Consider the following 24,743-nt stretch of genomic DNA (forward strand, 5'->3'; position numbering starts at 1 on the left):
GAAGCCAAAACAGGAGAAATCTGCTCTCTCTTTCTAGTCCCTGTCAGGACTCTTGCTGCAGCATTTTGGATCAGCTGAAGGCTTTTCAGGGAGTTTTTAGGACTTCCTGATAATAATGAATTACAGTCGTCCAGTCTGGAAGTAATAAATGCATGAACTAGTTTTTCAGCATCACTCTTTTTAGCATTTTTAACTACAAGCTTCTGTCTATTAGGGCTCTTGTCTCGCCGACTGCTGCCTCAGATCCGAGTCTTTCTCCTGTGTGCTCAGCTGTCTTAGAGCAGTTTGATCCTGTTTCCCTTAATGACTTGACTGCGGTAGTTCGTAACCTAAGATCATCACACTGCCCCTCTGATTGTCGCCCCCCAACTACTCTTTCAAGGATTGTCAGGTTGGAGATTGGCCTATAATTAGCTAAGACAGCTGGGTCTAGGGATGCTTTTTAAGTAAAGGTTTAACTACAGCCAGCTAGCGATGGGTACCGTTTAGATTTGAAAACCTGCTAAATCAGAATCAGTTGCTGATGATGGCTTTTTTCTTTTACATTAATCACGCATAATCTTAACTCAAAGTGAACATAGACTTGATTGCTCAGATCAGCCAATTCAAAATGCTAATTCAATCAACTCTGAGTTCATGGCTAGACTCAGTTTGTTGGCCCTGCACCTTAAAACTATTTCCTGTTTGTCTCTCGTGTTTTTTGGATATTGTTTTTTCACATCTTATGTCACGGCTAGCGGGGCGAGCCATGTTGAATTTAATAAAGGACCCAAGATGCCGACACTGCTGTGAAGTGAGTGAGCTTTATTGAAACGGTGAAGTGCAGTGGAGATGGCCTGTGCAGAAGCTAAGATAACCTCTACTGAAAAAACTACAAAACTAACCTGAAACCTTAAACGGAGACACGGGGAGACAACACAGACGAACCAGCAACAAGCAGGAGAAAACAAAGGGCTCATATACACAAAAGAGCCATCAGGGAATGAGAAAAGGGAGACACAGCAGGATTCATTGGACATAACCAGACAAGGGGAAGCAAAAGTAGACACACTAACGTAGGACATGGCACTGTCAAAATAAAACAGGAAGTGAACACAGAGACACAATACTAACACAGTACAGAGGGAACACAGAAACCAAAACCTCAGAACTAGAAAATCTTAATCAGAATGAAATTGTAACAAAAGACAATAACAATCAAAACAAAACTACTGAGTCCACAGACTCGGGACATACATCGGCTCAAACTGTGGTCATAAATATTTTGTACTTGTAAATCAGACTGTGTAGTTGTGAACTGAGTTTTGTAACATTGTAAAACAAAATATCTGGAAAGTTCATGTTTTTGCGTTCATTGATTTGTGTGTGTAAAAATGTAAAAATGTAATAAATGTAAGAAACATTAGAACTACTTTTGCTGACACAAAGTTTGGCGAGCACTGCAAGTTGTCCCTTTAAACCAGTCACTGATATAAAGAGAGCACCTTGTTCCAGGGCATCTGAGCATGGAGGGAAAGCTTTATGCAGGAGATGGTAAGAGCTGTTGGGACTAAAGAAACTGAGCAGAAAACTACAGACATCTGGAAACTGAGTTGTTAATTCTCAGTGGGATCAGCAGGACTAGCAAAGCTCCACCATGACAGTCATCTGATTGACTGAACCCATCCAAACATCACTTCATGGACCTTTAGCTTGTGTCTGTGTGTGGACAGACATAACATGAGCTAATTATACATTACTCCTCCACAGAGTGGACCAGCAGAGAGCAGAGGTTTCCACTGGTCAGTCTGCACAGCAGCATCAAACACACCTGGACTCTGTGGTTATGGTTTGTAGTACTACGTTTACATTTGTTCTTTTCAGTCACCTCTATGCTGCACTTTGTGGACCAGAGGATTGTCAGTGTGTCCAACATAAGTCAGAGTTTGGGCTCCATGATTTCAGTCAGATTGGGGTGACTGTAGCTCAGGAGGTGAGCAGGTCAGCTACTAGTTAGGTTTGTGAATCAAACCCTGGCTGGCAAATGTACTGGGTAACGTACTAAACCCAAGCTGCCCTCTGATGCATCCATCAGAGTGTGAAAGAAAGTATTTAAGCATAGAACAATGTGCTTGGTTGAATGAGGCATGTTGTATAAATGCTTTGTGTGCACAGAGTATCAAAGAGAGCTATATAAGAACCAGTCCATTTACCACTGGGTAATTCATATAGTCTTCTTTTCCAGCGGCTGGAGGACAACATCACCATGTTTGTGAAGAACGAGCTGAAGAAGATCCAGAAGCTTCTGAGTCCAGATCACCCAGAAACTTTAAAGAGCCAGATGGAGGATGAGGAGATGTTTGAAGGAGAGGATGAAGATGAAAGAAAGAGCTGCAGAGAAGCATTTCTGAAGATCACACTCCACTTCTTGAGGAGACTTAAGCAGCATGAGATGGCTGACCATCTGCAGAGCAGTAAGAGAATTTCTCTAAAGACTGAATATTGATCTTTCCTAATAGCTCAAGAAATGGACCAATAGACATTCATCCTTTCAGGGTACTGAAAGGCTATGATATTTATTATATAATATTTTTTTCTGAATTTCTTACCTTCAGAAATATTTGCTCCACTCTGTAAACGTGAACTTAAAGCCCAACTGAAGAAGAAGTTCCAGTGTGTGTTTGAGGGCATCGCTAAAGCAGGAAGCCCAACCCTCCTGAATCAGATCTACACAGAGCTCTACATCACAGAGGGAGGGACTGCAGAGGTCAATGAGGAACATGAGGTCAGACAGATTGAAACAGCATCCAGGAAACCAGACAGACCAGAAACAACAATCAGACAAGAAGACATCTTTAAAGCCTCACCAGGAAGAGACGAACCAATCAGAACAGTGCTGACAAAGGGAGTGGCTGGCATTGGGAAAACAGTCTTAACACAGAAATACAGCCTGGACTGGGCTGAAGACAAAGCCAACCAGGACATCCAGTTCATATTTCCATTCACTTTCAGAGAGCTGAATGTGCTGAAAGAGGAAAAGTTCAGCTTGGTGGAACTTGTTCATCACTTCTTTAATCAAACTAACGAATCAGGAATCTGCAGGCTTGAAGACTTCCAGGTTGTGTTCATACTTGATGGTCTGGATGAGTGTCGACTTAATTTGGACTTCAACAAAACTAAAATCCTGACTGAAACCAGAAAGTCCACCTCATTGGATGAGCTGCTGACAAACCTCATCAGAGGGAACCTGCTCCCTTCTGCTCGCCTTTGGATAACAACACGACCTGCAGCAGCCAATCAGATCCCTCCTCAGTGTGTCGACATGGTGACAGAGGTCAGAGGGTTCACTGACCCACAGAAGGAGGAGTACTTCAGGAAGAGATTCAGAGATGAGGAGCAGGCCAGCAGGATCATCTCCCACATCAAGAAAGCTCGAAGCCTCCACATCATGTGTCACATCCCAGTCTTCTGCTGGATCACTGCTACAGTTCTGGAGGATGTGCTGGAAACCAGAGAGGGAGGAGAGCTGCCCAAGACCCTGACTGAGATGTACATCCACTTCCTGGTGGTTCAGGCCAAAGTCAAGAGGATCAAATATGATGGAGGAGCTGAGACAGATCCACACTGGAGTCCAGAGAGCAGGAAGATGATTGAGTCACTGGGAAAACTGGCTTTTGATCAGCTGCAGAAAGGAAACCTGATCTTCTATGAACCAGACCTGACAGAGTGTGGCATCGATATCAGAGCAGCCTCAGTGTACTCAGGAGTGTTCACACAGATCTTTAAAGAGGAGAAACAACTGTACCAGAACAAGGTGTTCTGCTTTGTTCATCTCAGTGTTCAGGAGTTTCTGGCTGCTCTTCATGTCCACCTGACCTTCATCAACTCTGGACTCAATCTGCTGGAAGAGCAAGAAACAACTTGGAAGGTGTTTCAAACAAGAAAATCTTCAAAGAAATACTTCTACCAGTGTGCTGTGGACAAGGCCTTACAGAGCCCCAATGGACACCTGGACTTGTTCCTTCGTTTTCTCTTGGGTCTGAAGACTAATCAAACTCGTTTGCAAGGCCTGATGACACAAACAGGAAGTAGCTCAAAGACCAATCAAGAAGCAGTTCAGTACATCAAGGAGAAGCTCAGTGAGAATCTGTCTGCAGAGAAAAGCATCAATCTGTTTCACTGTCTGAATGAACTGAATGATCGTTCTCTAGTGGAGGAGATCCAACAGTCCCTGAGATCAGGAAGTCTCTCCACAGATAAACTGTCTCCTGCTCAGTGGTCAGCTCTGGTCTTCATCTTACTGTCATCAGAAAAAGATCTGGATGTGTTTGACCTGAAGAAATACTTTGCTTCAGAGGAGGCTCTTCTGAGGCTGCTGCCAGTGGTCAAAGCCTCTAAAAAAGCTCTGTAAGTTATAAAGTTTTTATTATTTAATTTGGTTGGTATGTTATGGAAAACACACTGCCATGAACCTCTGTTTTGTTTTTGTAAAAATCACTGTAATATAATCACTGTACCTTTATATACATGTGACTTGTATTAATGCTGCTGCCCTCTTGTGGCTAAAGTGTAATTATGTTATTGTTATTAGGGAGGATTTGAGAGTAAGGCTACGTTCACACTGCAGGCGAAAGCGCATCAAATCCGATTTTTCTGACCTTTATAAATCTGACTTTTTTGACCCTATGCGACCCATATCCGATCATGCTATGACAGTGTGAACGTCGCGAATCCGATATTTTCAAATCCGACCTGGGTCACTTTCGTATGTGGTACTGAATCCGATACATATCCGATGTTTTAGAAAGCGACTGCTGTTTGAATGGTCATGTCGCATTAAATCCGTCTTTTACGTCACCAACACAAGACAGACGCCAATTATCAGCGCCCAATAAGACATCGCAAACGCTTCCTGGCCATCCCGTGTAAATGTCAGTGAAACTGTTGGGAAGACAACGTTGGAGAAACGTGAACATTTTATTTGTACTGTATAATCTGCAGATTCTGACAGAAATCTGCAGCTATCCTTTGAAGCACCGCTCCTCTAAAACAGCAATAAGGATCATTATTAGGTTATCTACATTATTATGTAAATAACAAAATAACTTAAAGCAAAAATTGGGAAACGTAAAGTCCGAAGTCTTCATATTAAGGGTCATCTGTCAAACAATATTCTTTGCTCTGGGTCTAAACAGAGCACGTTGTGTGTGAAGTCTTCTTTTGCGCATGCAAATGCACAAATGCGTCCTTCATTTCCCCGAATTTGAAGGATTCGTCGGGTGTGTCCTTCGTGGCCCACCATATCCCAGAATTCATAGCGCGGCCCAGCCAAATTTCAGCTGCCAACAATGGCGGCTGATACTAAGTTTTCAAATTACTCTTATTAATCTTTCTGGGTCACAAAATAAACTTTTAACATATTTTCAGGCGAGAAAGTAGCTGTGTAAACTTCAAATATCTGCTCGGTTTATCAAGACATCGCATATTTGCAAAAGTGTGCCGACGTTTTCGGAGACGTCTGTTCCCCACCCGCTCGCTAGCAAGCCGGGGGGTTCAATGGTCACTCCAGCCGGCGAGAGCAGCGGACGCCCGGCTTCATCGTTTTCAGACCCCTGCTCTTTCGCTACTCAGGTTAAACATGATATATAAGTCACTCGGATAACTTAAAAATGTAATTGTTTGCCTTTTTTCTGTGTTTTATTTGTTCCGGAGTAAATCGGTTTGGCTGAGATCAAAGTTCCTCCAGGATTTTCACACAGCTGAATAAACGTTAAACAGGAAACTGATTAAACAGAAGTGTGAGACGGTCGAGAATTTACGCCAGTGTCCTGTTATATTTTAGATAGCAAGGAGCAGACGGCCGAGTTTATTAAACTCCACCAACACAGCGGTGACGCAAATCTGAAGGCTCGACCGTCCCATTTCACAGCCTCGCACTTCCAGCCTTTTCGGTCTTTGAAGGACCCGGCCCACGTAGGCCGCGAATACCGGGTCCTCCGAAGGATGCAGCCGACGTTTTGGGACAAAGCTAGTGTGTGATGTTCTTTCAGTGTTGCACTTTGTAGACGCTCCCTGAGCACTGGTCTCACAGCCAGCTGCACATAGAGACCAGTGTTGTTAGTCCAGGTCAGAAGATGACTTGTTGGAATGAAAATGAGCTTGTAGTTTGTCTGCTTTAATAATGTGACTGGAAAAAGGTGTTGGACTTCAAATATGTCCATTTCTTTCACACTTCACCTTTAAAAGTGAAGCCTTGTGGTTCCTGGAAGGAAAAACACGACTTTTTCAAGTCTTTGTCCTGTTTTTATGATAAATGTACGACTTTAATGTGAAACATTCAGAGTTTTTTCTCTTGTTGTGTTTGTTTGAAGCTGCTTCCTGTTGGCTTCAGCTGTTTGGAGTTTCCATTTTCTAAACTTCTACATTCTGAACCTTCTTCAGCTCTGAACAGATGATGAAACACTGAATGATTTCAAGCTCACACTTTGTCTAATAAACTTACATCTTTCATTCTTTATACAGATTGAGGGGCTGTGGTTTGTCAGAGATCAGCTGTGATTATCTGGCAGCAGCACTGAAGTCCAACCCCTCCCATCTGAGAGAGCTGGACCTGAGCTGCAACTACAAGCTGCAGGATTCAGGAGTGAAGCATCTGTGTGGTTTCCTGGAGAGTCCAGGATGTGGACTTGAAACTCTGAGGTCAGTCAGCATGTTTTAGTTGCGCTGAGATGAATATGATGTGAAAGTTGTGCTGACACTAAACTGCAGACATCAGGCTGATATTATACTGATCCACACTGAGGATCTTCATGGTAAAGTCTGTTTTCTTCTTCTCTGGTTTAGTCCATTGACTGCAGCAGAACAATGTTCACATTTCAAACCTTCAAAGAAGAAGAAAAATCCTCCACTGGATAATTCACTGTGAAACTCTCCAAGTCTTCATTCCACCTTAAAGTCTGTCTGACACTGAAATCCAAAGCAAAATGTGCGTTTGCTTTACAGACAGCAGTCCAACACAAACATACACACATCATCCAAAACACAGTCCAACATCCAAATCTCCTCCACTGCCAGCATGAATGATGGGAAAGAGAAGGAGGAACACTCTGACATTCAGGGTTAGAATGAGTTTCATGAAGCAGACTGTGAAGATCAAAGCTGCATTAGAAAGCTTACATGAATGAATGAGTGGACAGAAGTGGACAGAGATCATCTGAAGCACTTCAAAGGCTTTAAATCAGCACATTTCTCTTTATTCTTTATCAACTCTGTTAGTTTCTCTCAGTTTTCTGTGGAATGAAGCTAACAGCAGGCTAATAAGATGCTGACCAATAGGTTTCTATTAAAGGTTGTAATTTGTATATGAAAAAGTGCTTTGGCTCAGCAGGGATCAGCTTACAGGTAGAATACAGCTGCTGGATGGGATTAGCATGTCATAGCTATCTACCAAACTGCTAACTGGGGGATTTCAGGCCATCTATGGATCATTTTTGCTAACTGTTTATTCAGCTTAGGCTCACAGGGCTGCAGCCTGTGCCCTAGCTGTCATAGGGCAAGAGGCGTGGTCCACCTGCACAGGTGAGCAGTCCATCACAGGGCCAACAGAGAGAGACAGAGAAGCACTCTCTCACATCCACACCTACAGCCAATTTAGAAGCACCAATGAACCTAAGCAGCATTTCATTGGACTGTGGGAGAACATCCAACCTCCACAGAAAGGCCAACAAGCTTCAACCTACAACCTTCTTGCTTTAAGGCACTAGTGCGAACCACTTTCCCCCATTTCAGCCCAAATCCTGCATCTTCCTGTTTCTGACTCCAGGCCAGCTCCACTAACACTTTCTCATCAGACACTGCCACCTAGTGGAGGAAGTCTTAGTTCCATTTGAAGCTTCAGATTACAGTTAGTTCCTTTACAAAGAGGTGGAGGTGGTGGGGCCACAGCACCATCATCACTGAGTGCCATAGGACACTTAACCTTTGTTTCCATATGCTGGGAACTTCCTGTTGTTCCAAGGAGGACTGGAAAATGTGTGAAAATCTCCCAGTCAGTTCCTCACAGCACACTTCAATCATTTCCCTCCCACAGCATCAGGACCAGGGCTTTTTCTCTCTTTGGTCCCACTAAGAGATTTCCACACAAACACCTCATCAGTGGGACTCTCAGAGCTACCAGCCCTTTGCTACAATCACAAAGCTCTTCATTGAAATCAATGATATCAAAGCTGGAATCCAATGAGTCCAAGTCTTCTGCTGATTCAGCATCACATTCATCTTTGCTCCTTGTTCTGCATCCCCACCATGGACTTCATTCCTTTCCAAGCCAGCCTTGAGTGTCCTTTATTCAGCTCATCCTCTGCTTTACTTTTACACCTGATTTTAGCTGCTTTATCTCTCTTTCAACAAGTTTCTGTGCCTCAATCTTTTCTTCTGTCCCTCATAACAAGACAGCTTCTTCTGCCTGAGAACATGTTGGAGTGATTTACTAATCCAGGGCTGCTTATTGGGGAAAATACTTCCTGTTTCCAAAGTAATCCCCATTTTTCCCAGAAAGAAATGTAAGTAGAAATCGATGATCTAAGTGAGAACATGAGCCTTTAAAAAGTCCCAGTGGGTGCAGTCAAAGCAGTCCCTCAGTCCCAGTATAGAGTCTTTGGTCCAGACTGGAACAACTGTGTGCCCAGTTTGAGCTCTCTTCAGTGCTGTGACCTGACAGACCCAGAGGGGCCATCACATCACATTTAGAAGCTCCCCTAATGGAGCCACAACACATGTCCAACACTTAGTCTGTCTTGTTGGACCAACTGGAAGAAATGATTCAAGGACTTAGTCACAGAACAAAGTTTCAAATCTCCAAAATCCAACTGGCTGCATCAGGACATATAGTCTGAAACTCTGCACAGTTTCCTGTTTGAAGCTGCTTCCTGTTGGCTTCAGCTGTTTGGAGTTTCCATTTTCTAAACTTCTACATTCTGAACCTTCTTCAGCTCTGAACAGATGATGAAACACTGAATGATTTCAAGCTCACACTTTGTCTAATAAACTTACATCTTTCATTCTTTATACAGATTGAGTTACTGTGGTTTGTCAAAGATCAGCTGTGATTATCTGGCAGCAGCACTGAAGTCCAACCCCTCCCATCTGAGAGAGCTGGACCTGTGGGGAAACAACCTGAAGGATCCAGATGTGAAGCAGCTGTCTGATCTTCAGCAGAGTCCAGACTACAGACTGGAGACTCTGAGGTCAGTAGAGTGATGGAGTGAGTGGGTGGTGCTGTCAGCAGTATTGTACTAAACACAGTCAGTATGAAACAAAGATCCAGTGTTTCCTGTAAAGCTGCAGCTTCTCAGTGAAGCTGTGAGAGGAGAATGGTGACAGGCTTCAGGATTGGACACAAACACTTCCTGTTTCTGACCTTTATGGTCACCATAGTAACGGCTGACACGCTCAGATCAAACACTGTCAACAGCCAATCAGCTCTCTGAACAAAGCAGCACGCAGACCAATGACTGCATTCATTTCCAAGTTTAAAGCAGTGAAGAACACAGTCTGTAGGTGAGGAAGAATTTAGTGAGAGCAGATGTTTGGATGGAATTCCTCCAGTTAACAGCTGGAACCGTCCATCTGGATTGTTGGGCTTGTTGTTGGGGTTCCTACAGAGCTCAGAGTGGACACACCAAGGTTCTTCTAATGAATGAAAGTCCAAACTCAAACTAGGAGGGAAAAACATTTTCATCAACTTCAATAAAAATCCAAAGATTAGAAAAAGTGAAGCAACAATGAGTCCTAGTACAGTCCCAGCACTGAAGTCCCTGCTGCTCTTTATACTGGATGTGCTGCATCACTGACTGACAGCTGATGAAGAGTCTCTGGAAACACTCGTTTATCTCCTCTGCTCTTCCTTCTTCTCTCTGCAGGTGGGGCTGATGATGGTAAACAGGACGGTGTGTGTGCTGAGAGAGGAGGAGCTGTGTCCTGATGATCCAGAGAGGTTGAAGCAGCAGCAGCTTGTGTGTAGAGACGCTCTGACTGGGCCATGTTACTGGGAGGTGGAGAGGAGAGCTTCATCCAGCAGTGACTGACAGAGGAATGAGAAGAAGTGCAGATGACTGTCAGTGCTGCAGAGTGAACTGCTCTGAGAACAGCTCCACTGTCAGACACAATGTAGAGTCCAGCATCATCCCTGTGTGTCCCTCTGGATCTGACAGAGGATCATCAGTGTATCTGGACTGCTCTGCTGCTGCTCTGTCCTTCTACAGTCTCTGCACAGTCTCTGTCTGACTCTGGCTTCAGACCCTCCTGGATCAAACTCACCTGGAAAGACTTTCAAACATCACTCAATAGATTTGAATACAGAATATATTTGATATATACTGTAGATGTACTGTAGAGTTGCAGTTTGTCACTTGTAAATACAGTCTGTGAGCAGCTATGAGCTGAAAGATCTTTCTAGAAACAGGAAATGTTTTCACTCTTCTGTTGCTTTTTCATATATTTCCACAACATTAATATTGATCCCACCTGTCTCACCTGTTTCATGCTTTTATACATAATAACAGGACACGTGTGATCTGAGCGCTGCTGTGGTTGCTGTGCTGCACGTCTTCATTTAGATAACAGAGACATCTAGTGGTTCAGAGGGAGAACTGCAGGAGGTGGAGCTGTGTTTTAGCGTGGAAAACTTTTTATCTTTTAGGCGCAGATACAAATATGACAAGTATCAGTGTGAGATAAAAAAGGTCACATCAGTCAGCAGAGGGAACAGTGATCACACAGCAATGTAAGAATAGAAACATAACAGTGAATCTGGACATGTATACAGAGGGAAGCAAACAAACAGGATGTAACACTACATTAAAGCCACAAATGGGAAGAAAACAAACACAAAGGAAAATATATTTGATCTCAGGAATCCAAATCAGATGCTTTAGAGCAGGGGTCGGCAACCCTGGGCACGCGTGTCACAGCTGCCACGTGAAGGGTTAACTGATGGCACGACCATAGCTGGACTGGCCATCGGGCATACTGATGGTGATTTTTCGTTTTTATGGGCCGATGATGTTTTTTTATTTTTTTGTAACGGTATAACAATGAAAGATGGCGGATTGGCCGGATGCTGGTCGATGTGTAAAAATAAGTCAGTTGTTTGGTGGTGGCTATGGCGGAGCTTCCACAGAGGCAGCAGGTGGATGAGGGAAAGGGGAGGCAGGAGGAGCAGAGACCTGAGGCGGCCGCCGGTCCGAGTGTCAGGTGAACTGAACTTCAGGTAAGAAGTTATGACCTGCAGTCTGTCTGGGTCAGATATAAACCAAGTTTAGGTGGAGTTTATTTTCCTTGTGCTGACTTTTTACAGTCAGTTATAATAACTCCCACTCAGAGGAGACCAGAGATCATATTAACATGTGTGTCTCTGTATTAAGAAACATGACATATTGGCCCAGTTTATTTTTCTTATCATTGTTGTGAGGAGACCATAAATAGCATTTGTATTTTCTGTTGTACAGTTCATTTGCTGTTATGGATAAAAAGTCTTTCTTTGTTTCAAAATAGCTGATAAATATTCGCTGATAGCTGCAAACATCTGCGCACAAATATAATCCTATGAAGTGGTTCTATATAGTGTGTAATTTATTGCTAATGCAATCATATGGCACATTGACTTCTGAGGAAATGTTAGATGCACTCATCATCAGAAAGGTGTCCGACCTAAACCAGGGGGTTTAGAGTATCATAGAGTTTTTGTGGTTTGTTTTCTTTAAGTCATTTCACAGATTTTCTCTATAATTTCAATTCCTTGAATAAAACAACAAACTTAGGGGATGATTTTGTAATCCGACTTTATGTATGAAAGATTTGACTAAACATAAAACAATCTTCCAACTCAGTCGTCATTCTTATCTTGTGAAATCAAACCAAACGTTCTGTTTCTAAATCAGGGATTGATGAAATCTTTGGTTGCATCCATTTATGAACATGTTCTCATTCATATTAAATCGTAGTCTAAGTCCTTCTTTAGAGGGATAAATGTCATTCATTATCTTCAAATGTGTTTTTGTTGTTTTGGGGGGAAGTTTGAAGTCCATTGTTCAAAGTCTGTTAATGAAACTTTATGAAGTTTATGTAGGATGTTTTTCCTATTTTGTATTTGTTTGAATTATGATGTATTTCTGACTCTTGCTGCCATGATGCCAGGTCTCTCTTGAAAACAACATTTTTAATCTCAATTAAATTTTCACCTGGAGAAATAAAGATGATAATAATAATTTTGTCTTCAGGGAATCATTTCTCTGTAAAACAGCTTCTTCTGAAACTCTTGTTACATTTCTTGTTTATTGTTTGCTGGTTTTAGAAAAATGTCATCGTCTCTGTGTGAACTTAAACTCTACATGTGGTGTCAGCTATAAACGAGCTCTAGAGTCTAATAACGATGCTTTTATTATTGTCTGGTATCCAACCTAACCCTGGGCCTCTGGCTGAATGTGAAACACCAGCAGATGTTAAAAACTGTCTGGGTTACACGTGCATCACGTCGTGTGCTTCCTAACATGGATATGATTGGAATCTGGGCCTGTTCAAGCGGTGCTGGTATCATTGTTGTTTCTGAGACTTTCCAAATCTTTACTGGATAAAAACGTAGCAACTGATGGATTTAACATTTAGCTCTCAGACTGTCCCAGAAAAGGCGGAGGTCTGGAAGTTTATGTGAAGCTCTGTCTTGCTGCTCAAGTCTTGTTCTCTCCATCTGCACCTCAGCCATTTGAAATCTTGGCCTTAACTATTGATCTGTTTGGAAATCAGACTGTTGTTGGCTGCTATCAGCCTCCACCTGCTTCCCCCAGCACATCACCGTCTCTGGTTCAACTTTTATCTGAGCTGCATTTTAATGACGTCTTTCAGATGGATGATTTTCATTGGGACTGGCTTTCTTCTGTGTCTGATGATTTTAAGGCACGCTGCTTGTTTTTAAAACTGACTCAAATTATTTAAAGCCTCACACGCCTTGATCCTAAACACCCAGATAAATCTGCTCTTATTGACCTTTTTTAACTAATATGCTGCGTAAGTTTTCCACATCTGCAGTTTTTGCCAACGACCTGAGTGATCACTGCGTAGTTGGTGCTGTGAGAAACACTAAAATCTCACGCTCCGAGCCCGCATCAGTTTGAACTGGGGTCGTATTAAACAGGCTGACAATGTCAGTTTGGGAACATTTACAGGAGAGTTGTGTCTACTTTGTGGACAGACACGCCCCTTTTTGCCAGGTCAGGGTGAAAGGTCGGGACAGGCCTGGTTTGGTTCAGTACCGGCCGATCTCCTACATGAGAGAAACCAGGCCTGGGCAGGAAGTCTGGCTCTGATGCTGATTGGCTACGTTTTCATTAGCTGTGTAATCGGATTACTGCCTCCATCATCAAGATGCAACTATTTTTTACTTTAACGACTGACAGTCCAAACGACCGTAGGAGGTTTTGGCAAACTATAAAGTGTCTCTGCCAGCTGTGACTCCTCAGAGCTTCCTCCTCACTTAAATATCGACTCCACTCCTGTGTCAGACAAAACTGAAATGTTGCTTCAACAAACACTTTGTTGCTTCTTGCTCTTTGTTCAGCACAGTATCTGATGGTAAACCTCTTGCACACAACTCTGCTCGTAGTTCCTGCTTACTGATACCTTTTCCTTCACACCTGTCACAGTAGAAGAGGTTTGTAAGGCTTTGAATAGCCCCAACACCAGAAACTCGTCCTCACAATCGTTCTCCTTCCTTCTTGCACTTGGCTGCAAATATCATAGCTGAGCCAGTGTCTTATATTTTTAATCTTTCTCTACAACAGAAGAACACCACTATACTCTGTGTTCTCTGGTTAACTGGTCCTCATTGGTCTTACACAGGATGGTCCATTAGTATCATTTTATCTATCAATCTGTTTCTGGGTTACTGCCTCCTATTCATCAGAGTACATGTTAGGCAAACAGTTTAGTCACAGCCTGCAGTCTCAGGACATCATTACATCCACTGTTCCATCAGTTCATGCAGAGCTTAGGAAGAAGGCGTTCTCCTTTTCTGCTCCGTCTTCATGGAAAACATAACCGAAGGATTTAAGGCTCTCCGTTGATTTCACTTGCAGACTTCAAAAGACGTACACATGTTTTTGTGAAACCATCTCTGGGAACTTGTTCTCGTTTTTAATGTGACTGAGTACATTACACAAACTTTTCTCTTATTGTTGTAATTTTAATATGTGTGTCTGGAACAGGTCTCTCTTGTAAATGAGACATTGAGTCTCAATGAGCCGACCTGTATAAATAAAGCTTCAATTACAAAGTCCTTTGTATAAAAGCTCCTTCAGCTGCCAGTGGGACGTGCTGTGGCACTATCGGTTGCAGAGCCTTTATATTGTTAGTTAGAAACTACAAATATAATGGCTCACTGTATTTCAGAATCAGAGAAACTTTATTAATCCAGGAGGGAAACTGAGTTGTCATAGCAGCAAATATACAAGAAACAACAAGCACTCATATAAAGTGAGTGTAGAAACAGAGTTATGATAAATAAATATTCAGATAAATAATATCAATATATAATGTAAATAATCTATAATCCAGTTTTGAGTTCCCTCCCCAGACACCTTAACGCCCACTCACATCCTGGGCCATCTGACCTCAGGAAATCACATGATGGGGTGGGGCCAGGTTTCACAATGAGCTCACCCGAAACCCTGGCTGATTAGGACCCCCACCCGCTTTCACACCTTGGCTCATGTGATTACGTAGAGGATCATCAGGGGGTCCTTTGTCCCTCTTTGGGGGGAAACTCCCACTGGGTTTAAATCTGGGACTCCCCACCAACTGACCCTTAGAACTGAAGAAGCTTCTCAGATGAGAGGTGAAACGTCTTCAAGCAACTCAAAGAAGTCCAGACGCTTTTCTTTGCAAGCTCCTTAGTCTACAATGACCTGGATGACTGAGAACCGTCACAGACAACTCAGTCCCATATTTTAGGTTATTCTGAATAAATCGTTCATGCCCTCTCTTTGGAAAGAAGCTGTTGTGGTTCCTGGTCCTAAATCTAGTCGTCCAAAAGTTCTAAACGACTTCAGGCCTGCTGCCCTCACCTCAGTCTTTGAAAAAATCATCAGAAATGTGATTATGGAAGACACTGAACTTCAGCTTGATTCAATGCAGATTGCACATAAGCCCAATAGAGGAGTGGAGGACGTGCTTTTGATTCTACTTCACCTGATTGTCAAACATGTAGAGAGTAAAGGACTTCAGTTCATCGATTTCTCTGCTTCTTTCAATAACACAGCCCCAGATTTGAATCAAAAGACTTTTAGAACAGTTTGAAATCCGGACAAACCTGAGCAAGTGCAGTCATATAAATATCTTGATGACAAATGCTATTATTTTTCTGTAAAGCAAATTGACCTAAAAGTAAAGTAACCTTGATATGTCAGGATGTAGATGTCCCACCCAACAACGTCACCCAGCCCTGAAACATCGGTACTGTTCAAGGCAGCATTGCTGTCCACACGTCCATCAGAGTGTTTCTTTGGACTTCATGGTGTTGCTGCTCCCAGTATTCTCTGAGACAACCTCTGAGGCCGTCACAGAGCAGCTGTATTTGTACTGACATTACATTACACACAGGTGCACTCTATTTAGTCATTAGCACTCATCAGGCAATGTCTATGGGCAACTGACTGCACTCAGACCAAAGGGGGCTGAATAATAATGCACATAACAATTCTCTTCACTCTGCTGACAAGAGATTCAACCCCCACTATGAGCACCTTCTAAAGAGCACCATTGAAAGTATCCTCACCAACTGCATCACTGTGTGGTATGACTCCTGCCCTGGGTCCTGCAGGAAAAATATGACAACGGGTAGTGAGAGCAGTGGAGAGGATTGCAGGGTCCTCTCTTGCCTCCCTCCCCAGGAGATCTACTGTGCCTGCCTCATTCGAAAGGTCCTCTTCATTACAGGTGACTCCACTCATCTCTTCAACAGCGTCTTCAGTTTGCTGCCATCAGGAAGGATACTGAAGAGACCTTTTGACCTTTACATTTTCGTTAATATCTTTAAAACAGAAGCAGCAGAAACGAGAATTTTAGCAGCACAAACCAGCACAAGCGTAGCACAGTTGATTGACACCAGTTTTGTTTGATTTAATTAATGTGGGGGGGCTGGTTGACCTCTGGGGACCTCTAGAAATTTTCTTGAATATCTTTAAAATGATAGCAGCACAAACAAAAAATTTTTACAGCACAAACGTAGCATAAACGTTTGATACCACTTTTGTTGGATTTGAAGAAGGTGGGGGGTCGCGGGAAAAACCAGCAAAAGAACTCGAGCAGCCGGGCTATGTAAAAGGTGTAGGGGGGCATGTTTGCGGTCACGTCCAGCGGGTGTGTGGGCTGTTTGAGTCATCTGTTACCAGGCAAACTCCAATGCAGCAGGCTGCTGAACACACACAGGCCTCCTGCATCCTCCTCTTCAGCTCTGCTTGCCTGATATCGTGACCTAAGCAGGGTCGGGCCTGGTCAGTACTTGGATGGGAGACCGCCTGGGAAAACCAGGTGCTGTAAGCTTTTGCACTTCCACACACAAACTGCAGAGGGCACTTCTGCTCCTGCTTGTGCTTAGAGGCATGAGAAGTTAACATTTATGGGTGATAAAATCCTTTTTCTATATTTTTAACATGAGAATATCAGTTTTCCATCTTGTGTTCCAGAGTAATCGGACAAAAGACAAACAAGAACAAGGAAAAAAGAGGCCAAGTGTCTCACCTATAAAACAAAATGACTGTTTTCTGAATAGTCTCACACAGATAAACATTTGCAGGGAATACCTTTTCCTTCAAAACAAACGTCACAGACTGTGTTTTTCTTTACTGATTGTATTTGAGTAGAAACTCAGATTAAAATGGCATCAGTGCTCATAAAATGATTTAACTGTAAAAGTAGGTGTAGTGGATCACTTTGCATAGATCTAGATAAAAGTGCTGTAAGCAAAGACTACAGTGGTCATTGAGCAGCTGTTCCTATAATGTGAATCTGGGATAAAGGCACAGATTATTTGTTTGCCTTTGTTTCCTGGTTCTTTCTTTCTTATCCAAATGGAAAAAGAGAGCATAAAAGTACTGTTTACAAGCAGCTTATCTATCTCATTGTGCCCACTATCATAAAATCTTGGTTGACTGAGCACTGAGCCATCTACCACTCGAAATTGAACCTGTGTGGGACAACAACAAAGTCCAGTATACTAAGTTTCAGTAATGTGCAGTTTTTTCTGTGGAAGATGTAAATCTAAATAGATGTCCTATTGTATGCATAATATACCACTGAACTTTATAAAACAACTTCTAAAAGCAAATTTCGATTTATTTTAGATTTTCTCAAATCCAAACAGTGCTAAAAGCATGCACACAGTCAAATATTTTTCATACGAGGTGCTGAAGGTTCTGCAATGTTCTGTCAGTGCGCCCCAGGGCAGCTGTGGCTACAATGTAGCTGCCATCACCAGTGTGTGAATGTGTGAATGATGTATCTGTGGCTTTTTGTCACACTTGGAAACCACGGTGTTGTGCAGCTATTTGCCTTGTTGCAGGGTTTTTAAAAAACTGCAGTTTTGATTTTAGTGAAAGACACCGTCTCATGACTCATTGAGTGCCGCGACTGACAAGCCAATCCGTGGCCTGCAGTCTGACGATGTCACATTTCCTGACTGCTTGGAACCCCGACTAAGTCGTTCTGTAGCCCACATCATAATGTTTCCATCTCTCTGCTTGACTGCGGGGATGCTACTTTTTGCATCACACTCCTATTTCAAAAGGTCAGTTAAAGCCACATAATTGGAATTTGGTTTCATCTCCCCACAGCACTTTCTCCAAAGTCTTCCCTGAATCATTTAGATGTTCACTGGCACTTGAGATGGGCCTATACATGTTTCTCCTTGAACAGGTAGCTACCCTATGTTAGCCTAGCTTTCTATCACTGATGCTCTGTGTGTATTGTTATGGTTCAAAATATGGGGATGGAGACAAGAGACAAGAGAAAAAAACCACAATAACAACACTGGTCCGGCCGGGTTAAGTCAAACGATGATTTTAATGATCACACGCGTGGGAGATGGACACCGTATGCAGACAGCCTCAGATCTCAAAATGGTGGAGCATTGCTCAAACTCTTATAGCCTCTGGTGCCTCCACCTTATCATAAAAGCCTAAACATTCACATGCTTTTCTCTCACACGGCGCCTAAGCTACGACCTTGGCTCCCCGTTTATCTGCTCCTGCTGAGTTGGGGCAGAAAACTCCAGCATGCTCTGTTCTCTTCTAATCAGACAAATAAGGCGATGGCTTTCTGCAGCAGTATTATGCATCATAAAACAATATCATTCATCCACAATAAATCAGCAGTCTAATGTAATGCAAATCAGTTTAACTAATGCAATAGTTGTCAGCTTCTTCTAATTCAGGAGAATAATGTAAACTAAAACTACATAATAATTCACAATCTTTAGTTAGGGGTATAACATGGCATAAAATAATATTATAATCTAACAGTATGCTGCTGCCTCTCTCTCATGTTACTTAAAAAATGAACCCCACAGCTTCAATAACCGTATCTAAAAATCTCTCAGTGAAAGTTACGGTTGTAGGTTTGGAAACATTTTGGGGTAGCCAGTGTTAAATAGAGACAGGGCCACATTCTTTATCTAGTCATTGTAATGAAAGAAGCACATTAAAAACTATATGAGAGTTTGCTTTTAACAAGCATGTAATGACTCTACTTAGTTTAGGTAGTCTTAGGGAGTCAAACTGAAAGTAGCATTTTGTGGATGTTTTCCCTGCTGCCCGATCCCATCAGTCTCTTAAAGCATCATTTCTTATGCGCCCTGGTGTGACAGTGGTTTCATGGCGCTACAGGTTACCTGAGCACATCAGGTATATTACGGTTGAAAACCAGTGCCCGGCCTTCCAGTGGGTGTTCGACCCCTCGTGCACAGCTCAGGAGTCTAAACGACCCAGCAGTTATGGACATGTGTGTTTTTGGTGTGCTGTCCCTCGTTCTCCCTGCTTGCAGGTATATCTGTGTGTGTGTGTGGATGCCGGAGTTTCTGAGAGCACCTGTTTACAGGCACCTTCAGGCCTGGTGGGTGTGGCCCTGCCAGGTGGTTGGCCACACTTGAAGACCATCACACAGCTGATCAAGCCTTGTCAGAGGAGCTACTTGAGAATGCGGTGGCGCTCTCTCTGACGCTGGATCATTGCGTGACTTCACGTTAGTCTCTCGGCCCAGTCAGTACGGATAGTCTGCCGCATTGTATGTGTCTTACGGCTGCCTGTTTGTTATCTCCCCAGGAGAAGCGTGGAGACGAGAGGGCAGCGAGCACGGGGTGCTCAGACACTGAGGAGCGGAGACAAGGAACACTAGCACTGGGAAGAGGACATTTCACGGGAGTCGGGAACGCACTGCGAATTTATTGTTATTTTCCATTCACTGTAAATAAACGCACTGCTTGCATTCAGAGCTCCGTGCCTGGCTCCTCCTTCCTCACATCCCCACGGTTGACGCTGGCCAACCGTGACAAATAGCTTTTCTTAGATTCATTATTAGTTCAACATTGACAAATAGTAGTTGACTAATATCAGGAGCCAAAAAGAAAACAAAAAACAAACTAAATAAATATTTCAGACGCTGAAAATAAATTATTACGGTTGTTTAAATTTGCTGTCAGCAAGTTAGGTCTAATGCATGTAGTCAATCTAATGAATCAATATTACATGTAAAAAGTACAGAACTGAAAATGAAACTAAAATATAACGGTAAATGAACTGGTTCTTGTATAAAACCTTTCTACTCTCTACAACTTGCCTCATTCATGCACTCACTTTTTTCTATGCTTTTTCTCTGTAAGTGCTTTCTATCTAACATTAATACGCATTCATCCTCCCGATGGATGCATCGGAGAGCAACTTGGGGTTAGCATCTTGCCCAAGGATATTTGGCATGCAGGCTGGAGCAGGCGGGGATTGAACCAGCAACTTTCTGATTAGTAGGTTTCCTGCTCTACCTGAGCTACAGACACCCCAATTTGTGGTGCTCTGGAAACAACACGTTCTCATCCCAACAGGTAACGATGCTATGTGACAAATCATCGGTATGTGTAAATGTGTTTTTTGTTCTAATCATGAATCGCTTTGTAAAACAAGACCTGATAGGGTTAAGGTTAAAGTTATGGTTAGAGTTAATGTTAGGGATAGGGCTGGAATGGACGGCTGGAGCCTCTCCTCCAAGTGTGTGTTACTGCCGCCATCAGCATTCTGTTGTATTCTGTTGTCTGCTTTTCTCTGTAAGCGCTTCGAGCCTGTACTTTTTTGCTTTAGCTGAGTAATGAAGTTGAATCAGTACTTTAACTTTCACTGGAACAATAGTATTTTTACTTCTACTTAAGTGGAGAATGTCTGATCTTTTGCCAACTCTGGCCGTCTCTCAGTCTTGGAATACCCACTTGTTGTCCAGCGGTGTCCTGGGAATATGGGAACTAGACAGACTGGGGAAACAATGGGAGGAGACACAAAGATGGAATCACTTTTACCATCTTTTATGTATTTGCTGGTCGTCTTATTTCTTCTATTTTGCAAGCACAGTGTTGCAATCATTGTCTTTGTGGTACAATGACACAGGTAGAATGCAGGTGTTTTCATGTAACACGATGCCAGAAAGATGAGTAATGTGTTTTGAAGAGAAGATAAAACATCATGTTTGAACAAAGATAAGCAGCAGACACGTCTGTGTGTGAGTTGTTCAGGTTCAGTAAGAAGGTAATATGTCTGCAGAATTTGTAATTCTTATGAAGATATTGCTTGTACAATAAATAAAATCCCTTTAACTTCTTCTGGAGAGTGTCTTTATATATTTAGTCATTTTGGGGCGATCCTTTATTTAGTAGTAACTCTAGTCGGGGATATATATCAGAGTTTACTTTCAGATATGAGCATTGTGTTTCCTGTGGATGAATGAATGAATTATTTATTTATGTAATTTTTGAAAGACTGGCTCATGTAAAATCTCTGAAAGTATGACAAAGCTCTCCTGTTACACTTTATGGACACCTGAGCGTCACCATGAGGGCCTGTCTTTATTCACTTTATTCACTGAAATCCACTTTTATAATGAATTCACAGTAATCACTGACACCTTCAGAGCATTACATTCATTAAAGACGTCTTCTACACCTACTCTTCCAGACGACCGACACATACTTCAACCACTGCAGGTTAACCAGCCACTCATCAGTAAAGCAAAAACTAAATGTAAATGTCCTCATGTGGAAAAGACTGAAACACAACTCCCATATATCACTAATGTAACAGATCCATTTAGGGAGAGTGAGAACACTAGGCTGGATGTGTTTTAATGCAGGAACATTCATCATGTCTTCAGTTCAACAAATCATTTACATTGAATATGTGAGCTGGATGGTTACACGACACAATATGATTGTCAACAATAACTGCAATGAACGCTGGTTTGAGGGCGGAGTCAAGGAGGCCATTTACGTGAAAAGGGAAAGACCCTCTCTGAATCAAGGAGGGGGCCTAAGGGTACATCTGTCACCATCTTACAATGCTGTGATTGCAGCCGTTCTCCAACTCTCTGTGAATGGTACTCAGGACCATTGATCAGTGGTTGTTGATCAATGGTCATGAGAATTTGCATAATCATGATTAAGGAACTGACCTCCCAGCCCATTGTTCCTTCAGTCGGCTGGTTTCTCTGACTGAAAACGCTACGTCCAGAAGAACAGAATCAACTTTTGGAGATTTACTTCCCTGATGATTGAGCACGCATCAAGACCTTTTAATCAGGCCAACAAATATCTTGTACTCAATTTTAGCAGCAGCCATTGTGACACTGATGATAAAACTTGTGTAAAAGTGCGAAGCTGTAAAAAAGTAATTATAAAAAAGCGTTTTTGTAGCTGAATGTTACTGGATAGCTGTTTCATCTGTAACACATCAAAATAACCTGCTAAGGTTTAATAGGCTATAAGGAACACACTCACTTCCTGAGCCCTGGGCAATAAGAGACGTTTTGTGTTTTATAATTTATTGATATGTTTGATCCTTTCTGAGCTGCGTTAATGAAGCAGTCATTAGAGCACCATGTCCGCTAGAATAGTTCTGTAGTTTGATGCTTGAGTCGTTGCAGACTTGTTGAAACTCCCTCACCCGTCAAAGCAGCGTCTTTGTTATTCGCGTCCAGCAGATGGCAGTGTTTCACTGTCTGACGGCTGTCTGAAGCTTCAGCTGGATTATCCGTTTTCATGTTTGATTAGAGGTTTGTGTGTGTGTGTGTGGGTTTTTAGCCACGAGTTGTCCACGATAAAGCATATTGAATGGCCTGTCTAATATTGTTAGAATTCTCCTTTGGGTTAGTTTCATTACTCAATCGGGACATTTATTTGGAAAAAGAAAAAAAGAGGGAAAAAAAAGAAAAAAAAAGAAAAGAATTAAAAATAAATAAATCCTCATAGTTTACATTTACAAATATCAATACTGAATGTTACGTCCCTCTGCAGCTTCTAATCGTCTCAGTGTTTTCAGCTGGTGCTAATTGGCCACACCTAGTCAGGTGTGGATAAAAGCATACCTGAGGCAAGCTTCCCGGCAGTGCACTAGTCTTTGCCTTGGTGGCACCAGCCATTTTAGCCAACCTGGTTTTCCATTTTAGGATGAAACCTCTTCTCACCCACACTCTGCTATTCATCTCTGTTTTTATGTTGCGGCTTTTGAGCCGGGTCGTAACATGAGTATAATCACACTGGAAGTACCAGCATCAGGAATGTGGTTTCTTCTTTTTGGATCTATAATATTTAGTCTGGTTAGTTATTGTTACTGTAACCAGTGCAAAATCTGCTCTGATGACTCAACGTTAATGTTTGAGCCCCTGAGTGCTAAAAGAAGTGTTTTGTAAAGTATTAAAACTACCTTTAATGGAAGGAAAAACGGATCACTGCTTCCTATAAGAGTTGGTTTTCTCTGTGTGTGTAGCCACTCTGTGCCTGGTGGACTTGGCTGGCAGTGAGCGAATGGTGAAGAGCCAGTCTCAGGGTGACCGTTTCAAAGAGATGACCGCCATCAACAGCTCACTGTCCAACCTGGGCGTCGTTATCGCCGCTCTGGCCAAAAAGGTCTGCAGCTGCAGTTTCTGTAGTCTTAGATGTCACACCTGCTTTCTTTACATTTACAGTATTAATGATTTTTTTGGCCTTTGTGTTCCAGGAGACTTACGTAGCTTACAGGAACTCGAAGCTCACGTACCTCCTTCAGGGATGTTTGGGGGGGAAACGGCAAAACGTGAGTTTGTTGACATCACAAATCTTTATAATGACGACACATAAAACTGAAGGAATTTATCCCCAAAAAATATTTAACAGCGTTTGATCTCATCACTTCAGATTGTGACTGTTTATTCTTTGGCACTAATTTTGGATGTCTTTATTTGCAGCTTGATGTTTGTTAACATTGCTCCGGAGCCCGACAGCTTTGGGGAAACTCTGAACTCATTGAGGTTTGCCAGCAAGGTCAGTGCAGTCTTGTTTCCAGTGTTCATTGGACAGAGTACATTAATGATGTCCTTACATCAGCTGTTTATGGTAAACCAAAGCCATACTCCATATCCATTTTAATACCTTGGTGTGTAATTCATACTCACATTTTGTCTGAAGAGTAGGGATGTTCTTGGCGTCTTATTTACTAGTCGACTAATCGAGGGGGAAATAATTAGAATAACCAACTAATGTAAAACTAAGGAACATTCAGATATTGAGTTGATTTTCAGAACTGATTAATAGAAACTGTCAAACTAGACGCAGAGGTATCTTAAACCATTTATCACATTCTGTTAAATACAAATGAAAATGCGTTACTACAAAAGATGTTCTATTAAAATATGACAATCATTTGAGAATCTAAAAGTACGTCTAAGTGTGGCGAGAATGATTCAGGTAATACATTATACAGCCGTTTTCTAGTCAGGTTGTGGGGGCAGCAGGAAGGACTACTCCTGACCACAGCTGATAGATGTAAACTGGCTAGCATGACCAAGGATGCTGGGGCCTCCTACTGGTAGGACGTGCCCAGCTGGAACAGCCTCCTGGCCAAGATGGCTGTCACCTTTTGATGTGAAGGAGTAGTGACTCTACTCTGAGCCCCTCCCCCATTGACTTAACTGCTCTCCTAAAGGAGAGGTTTTCCACCTCTCAGGAAACTAATTTCCTCTGCGTGTATCTGCGATCTCAGTGTTAACAAGAAGATCAGGGTAGATTAATAGATTTATGGCGTTTCTCAACAACAGTGCACCATCTGGTGGTAGATCGCTGCCTAACATTTAGAACACAATGTACCAGCATTGGGCATCAATTAAAATGTTAACAATTAGATTGAACGACTGGTAAGTCTGATACAGACTAGTGACAATTAGTCGACTAGTCACATAAATCCCTGATAGAGCCCACAGAAGTGGCCTGCACCATGTGCGTGGCTTGCTTTGCAGTTTAACCCTCAGTAGGACCTACAGCCATTTTTCATCCCCAGCGTTTTTTAATATTAGGCCATTTTCACTGTGTTGAATAGAATATAGCCAAACCTTCCGACCCTTTTTTTTTTTTTTTTCTTTAGAATTGCAGTCTCCGTTTATTAGATTAGCTTAAAGTGGCTAAGCTACAAACCGCCATCCACATGAGGTCCTAGAGC

The 24,743-nt window shown here is 42.4% G+C and overlaps 2 protein-coding genes across 4 annotated transcripts in view; one reads left to right on the forward strand and one right to left on the reverse strand.

The window, feature by feature from the left end:
* The window catches only part of LOC146637699 (BPTF-associated chromatin complex component 1-like), a 495,253-nt gene that overhangs the window by 2,885 nt on the left and 467,625 nt on the right, over positions 1-24,743 (reverse strand). The gene's annotated exons all lie outside the window — the stretch shown is intronic.
* On the forward strand, positions 633-6,697 carry LOC146637700 (protein NLRC3-like). Its single transcript, XM_085349767.1, has 4 exons — positions 633-1,828; positions 2,225-2,453; positions 2,595-4,386; positions 6,502-6,697. Exons 1-4 carry the CDS (start codon positions 1,826-1,828, stop codon positions 6,695-6,697), a joined length of 2,220 nt encoding a protein of 739 aa, XP_085205893.1. The 5' UTR covers positions 633-1,825.

This window comes from Diplotaxodon limnothrissa, linkage group LG3 (genome assembly GCF_057381915.1).
Source record: "Diplotaxodon limnothrissa isolate DT_005_m linkage group LG3, D_limnothrissa_male_GT1.1, whole genome shotgun sequence".
Classification (NCBI taxonomy): domain Eukaryota; kingdom Metazoa; phylum Chordata; class Actinopteri; order Cichliformes; family Cichlidae; genus Diplotaxodon; species Diplotaxodon limnothrissa.

Excerpts from the sequence above, each read along its gene's own strand:
- LOC146637700 (XM_085349767.1), top strand. Across the intron at positions 2,454-2,594 it reads GGCTGACCATCTGCAGAGCA|AAATATTTGCTCCACTCTGT; the intron begins GTAAGAGAATTT and ends TCTTACCTTCAG. Across the intron at positions 4,387-6,501 it reads AAAGCCTCTAAAAAAGCTCT|ATTGAGGGGCTGTGGTTTGT; the intron begins GTAAGTTATAAA and ends TTCTTTATACAG.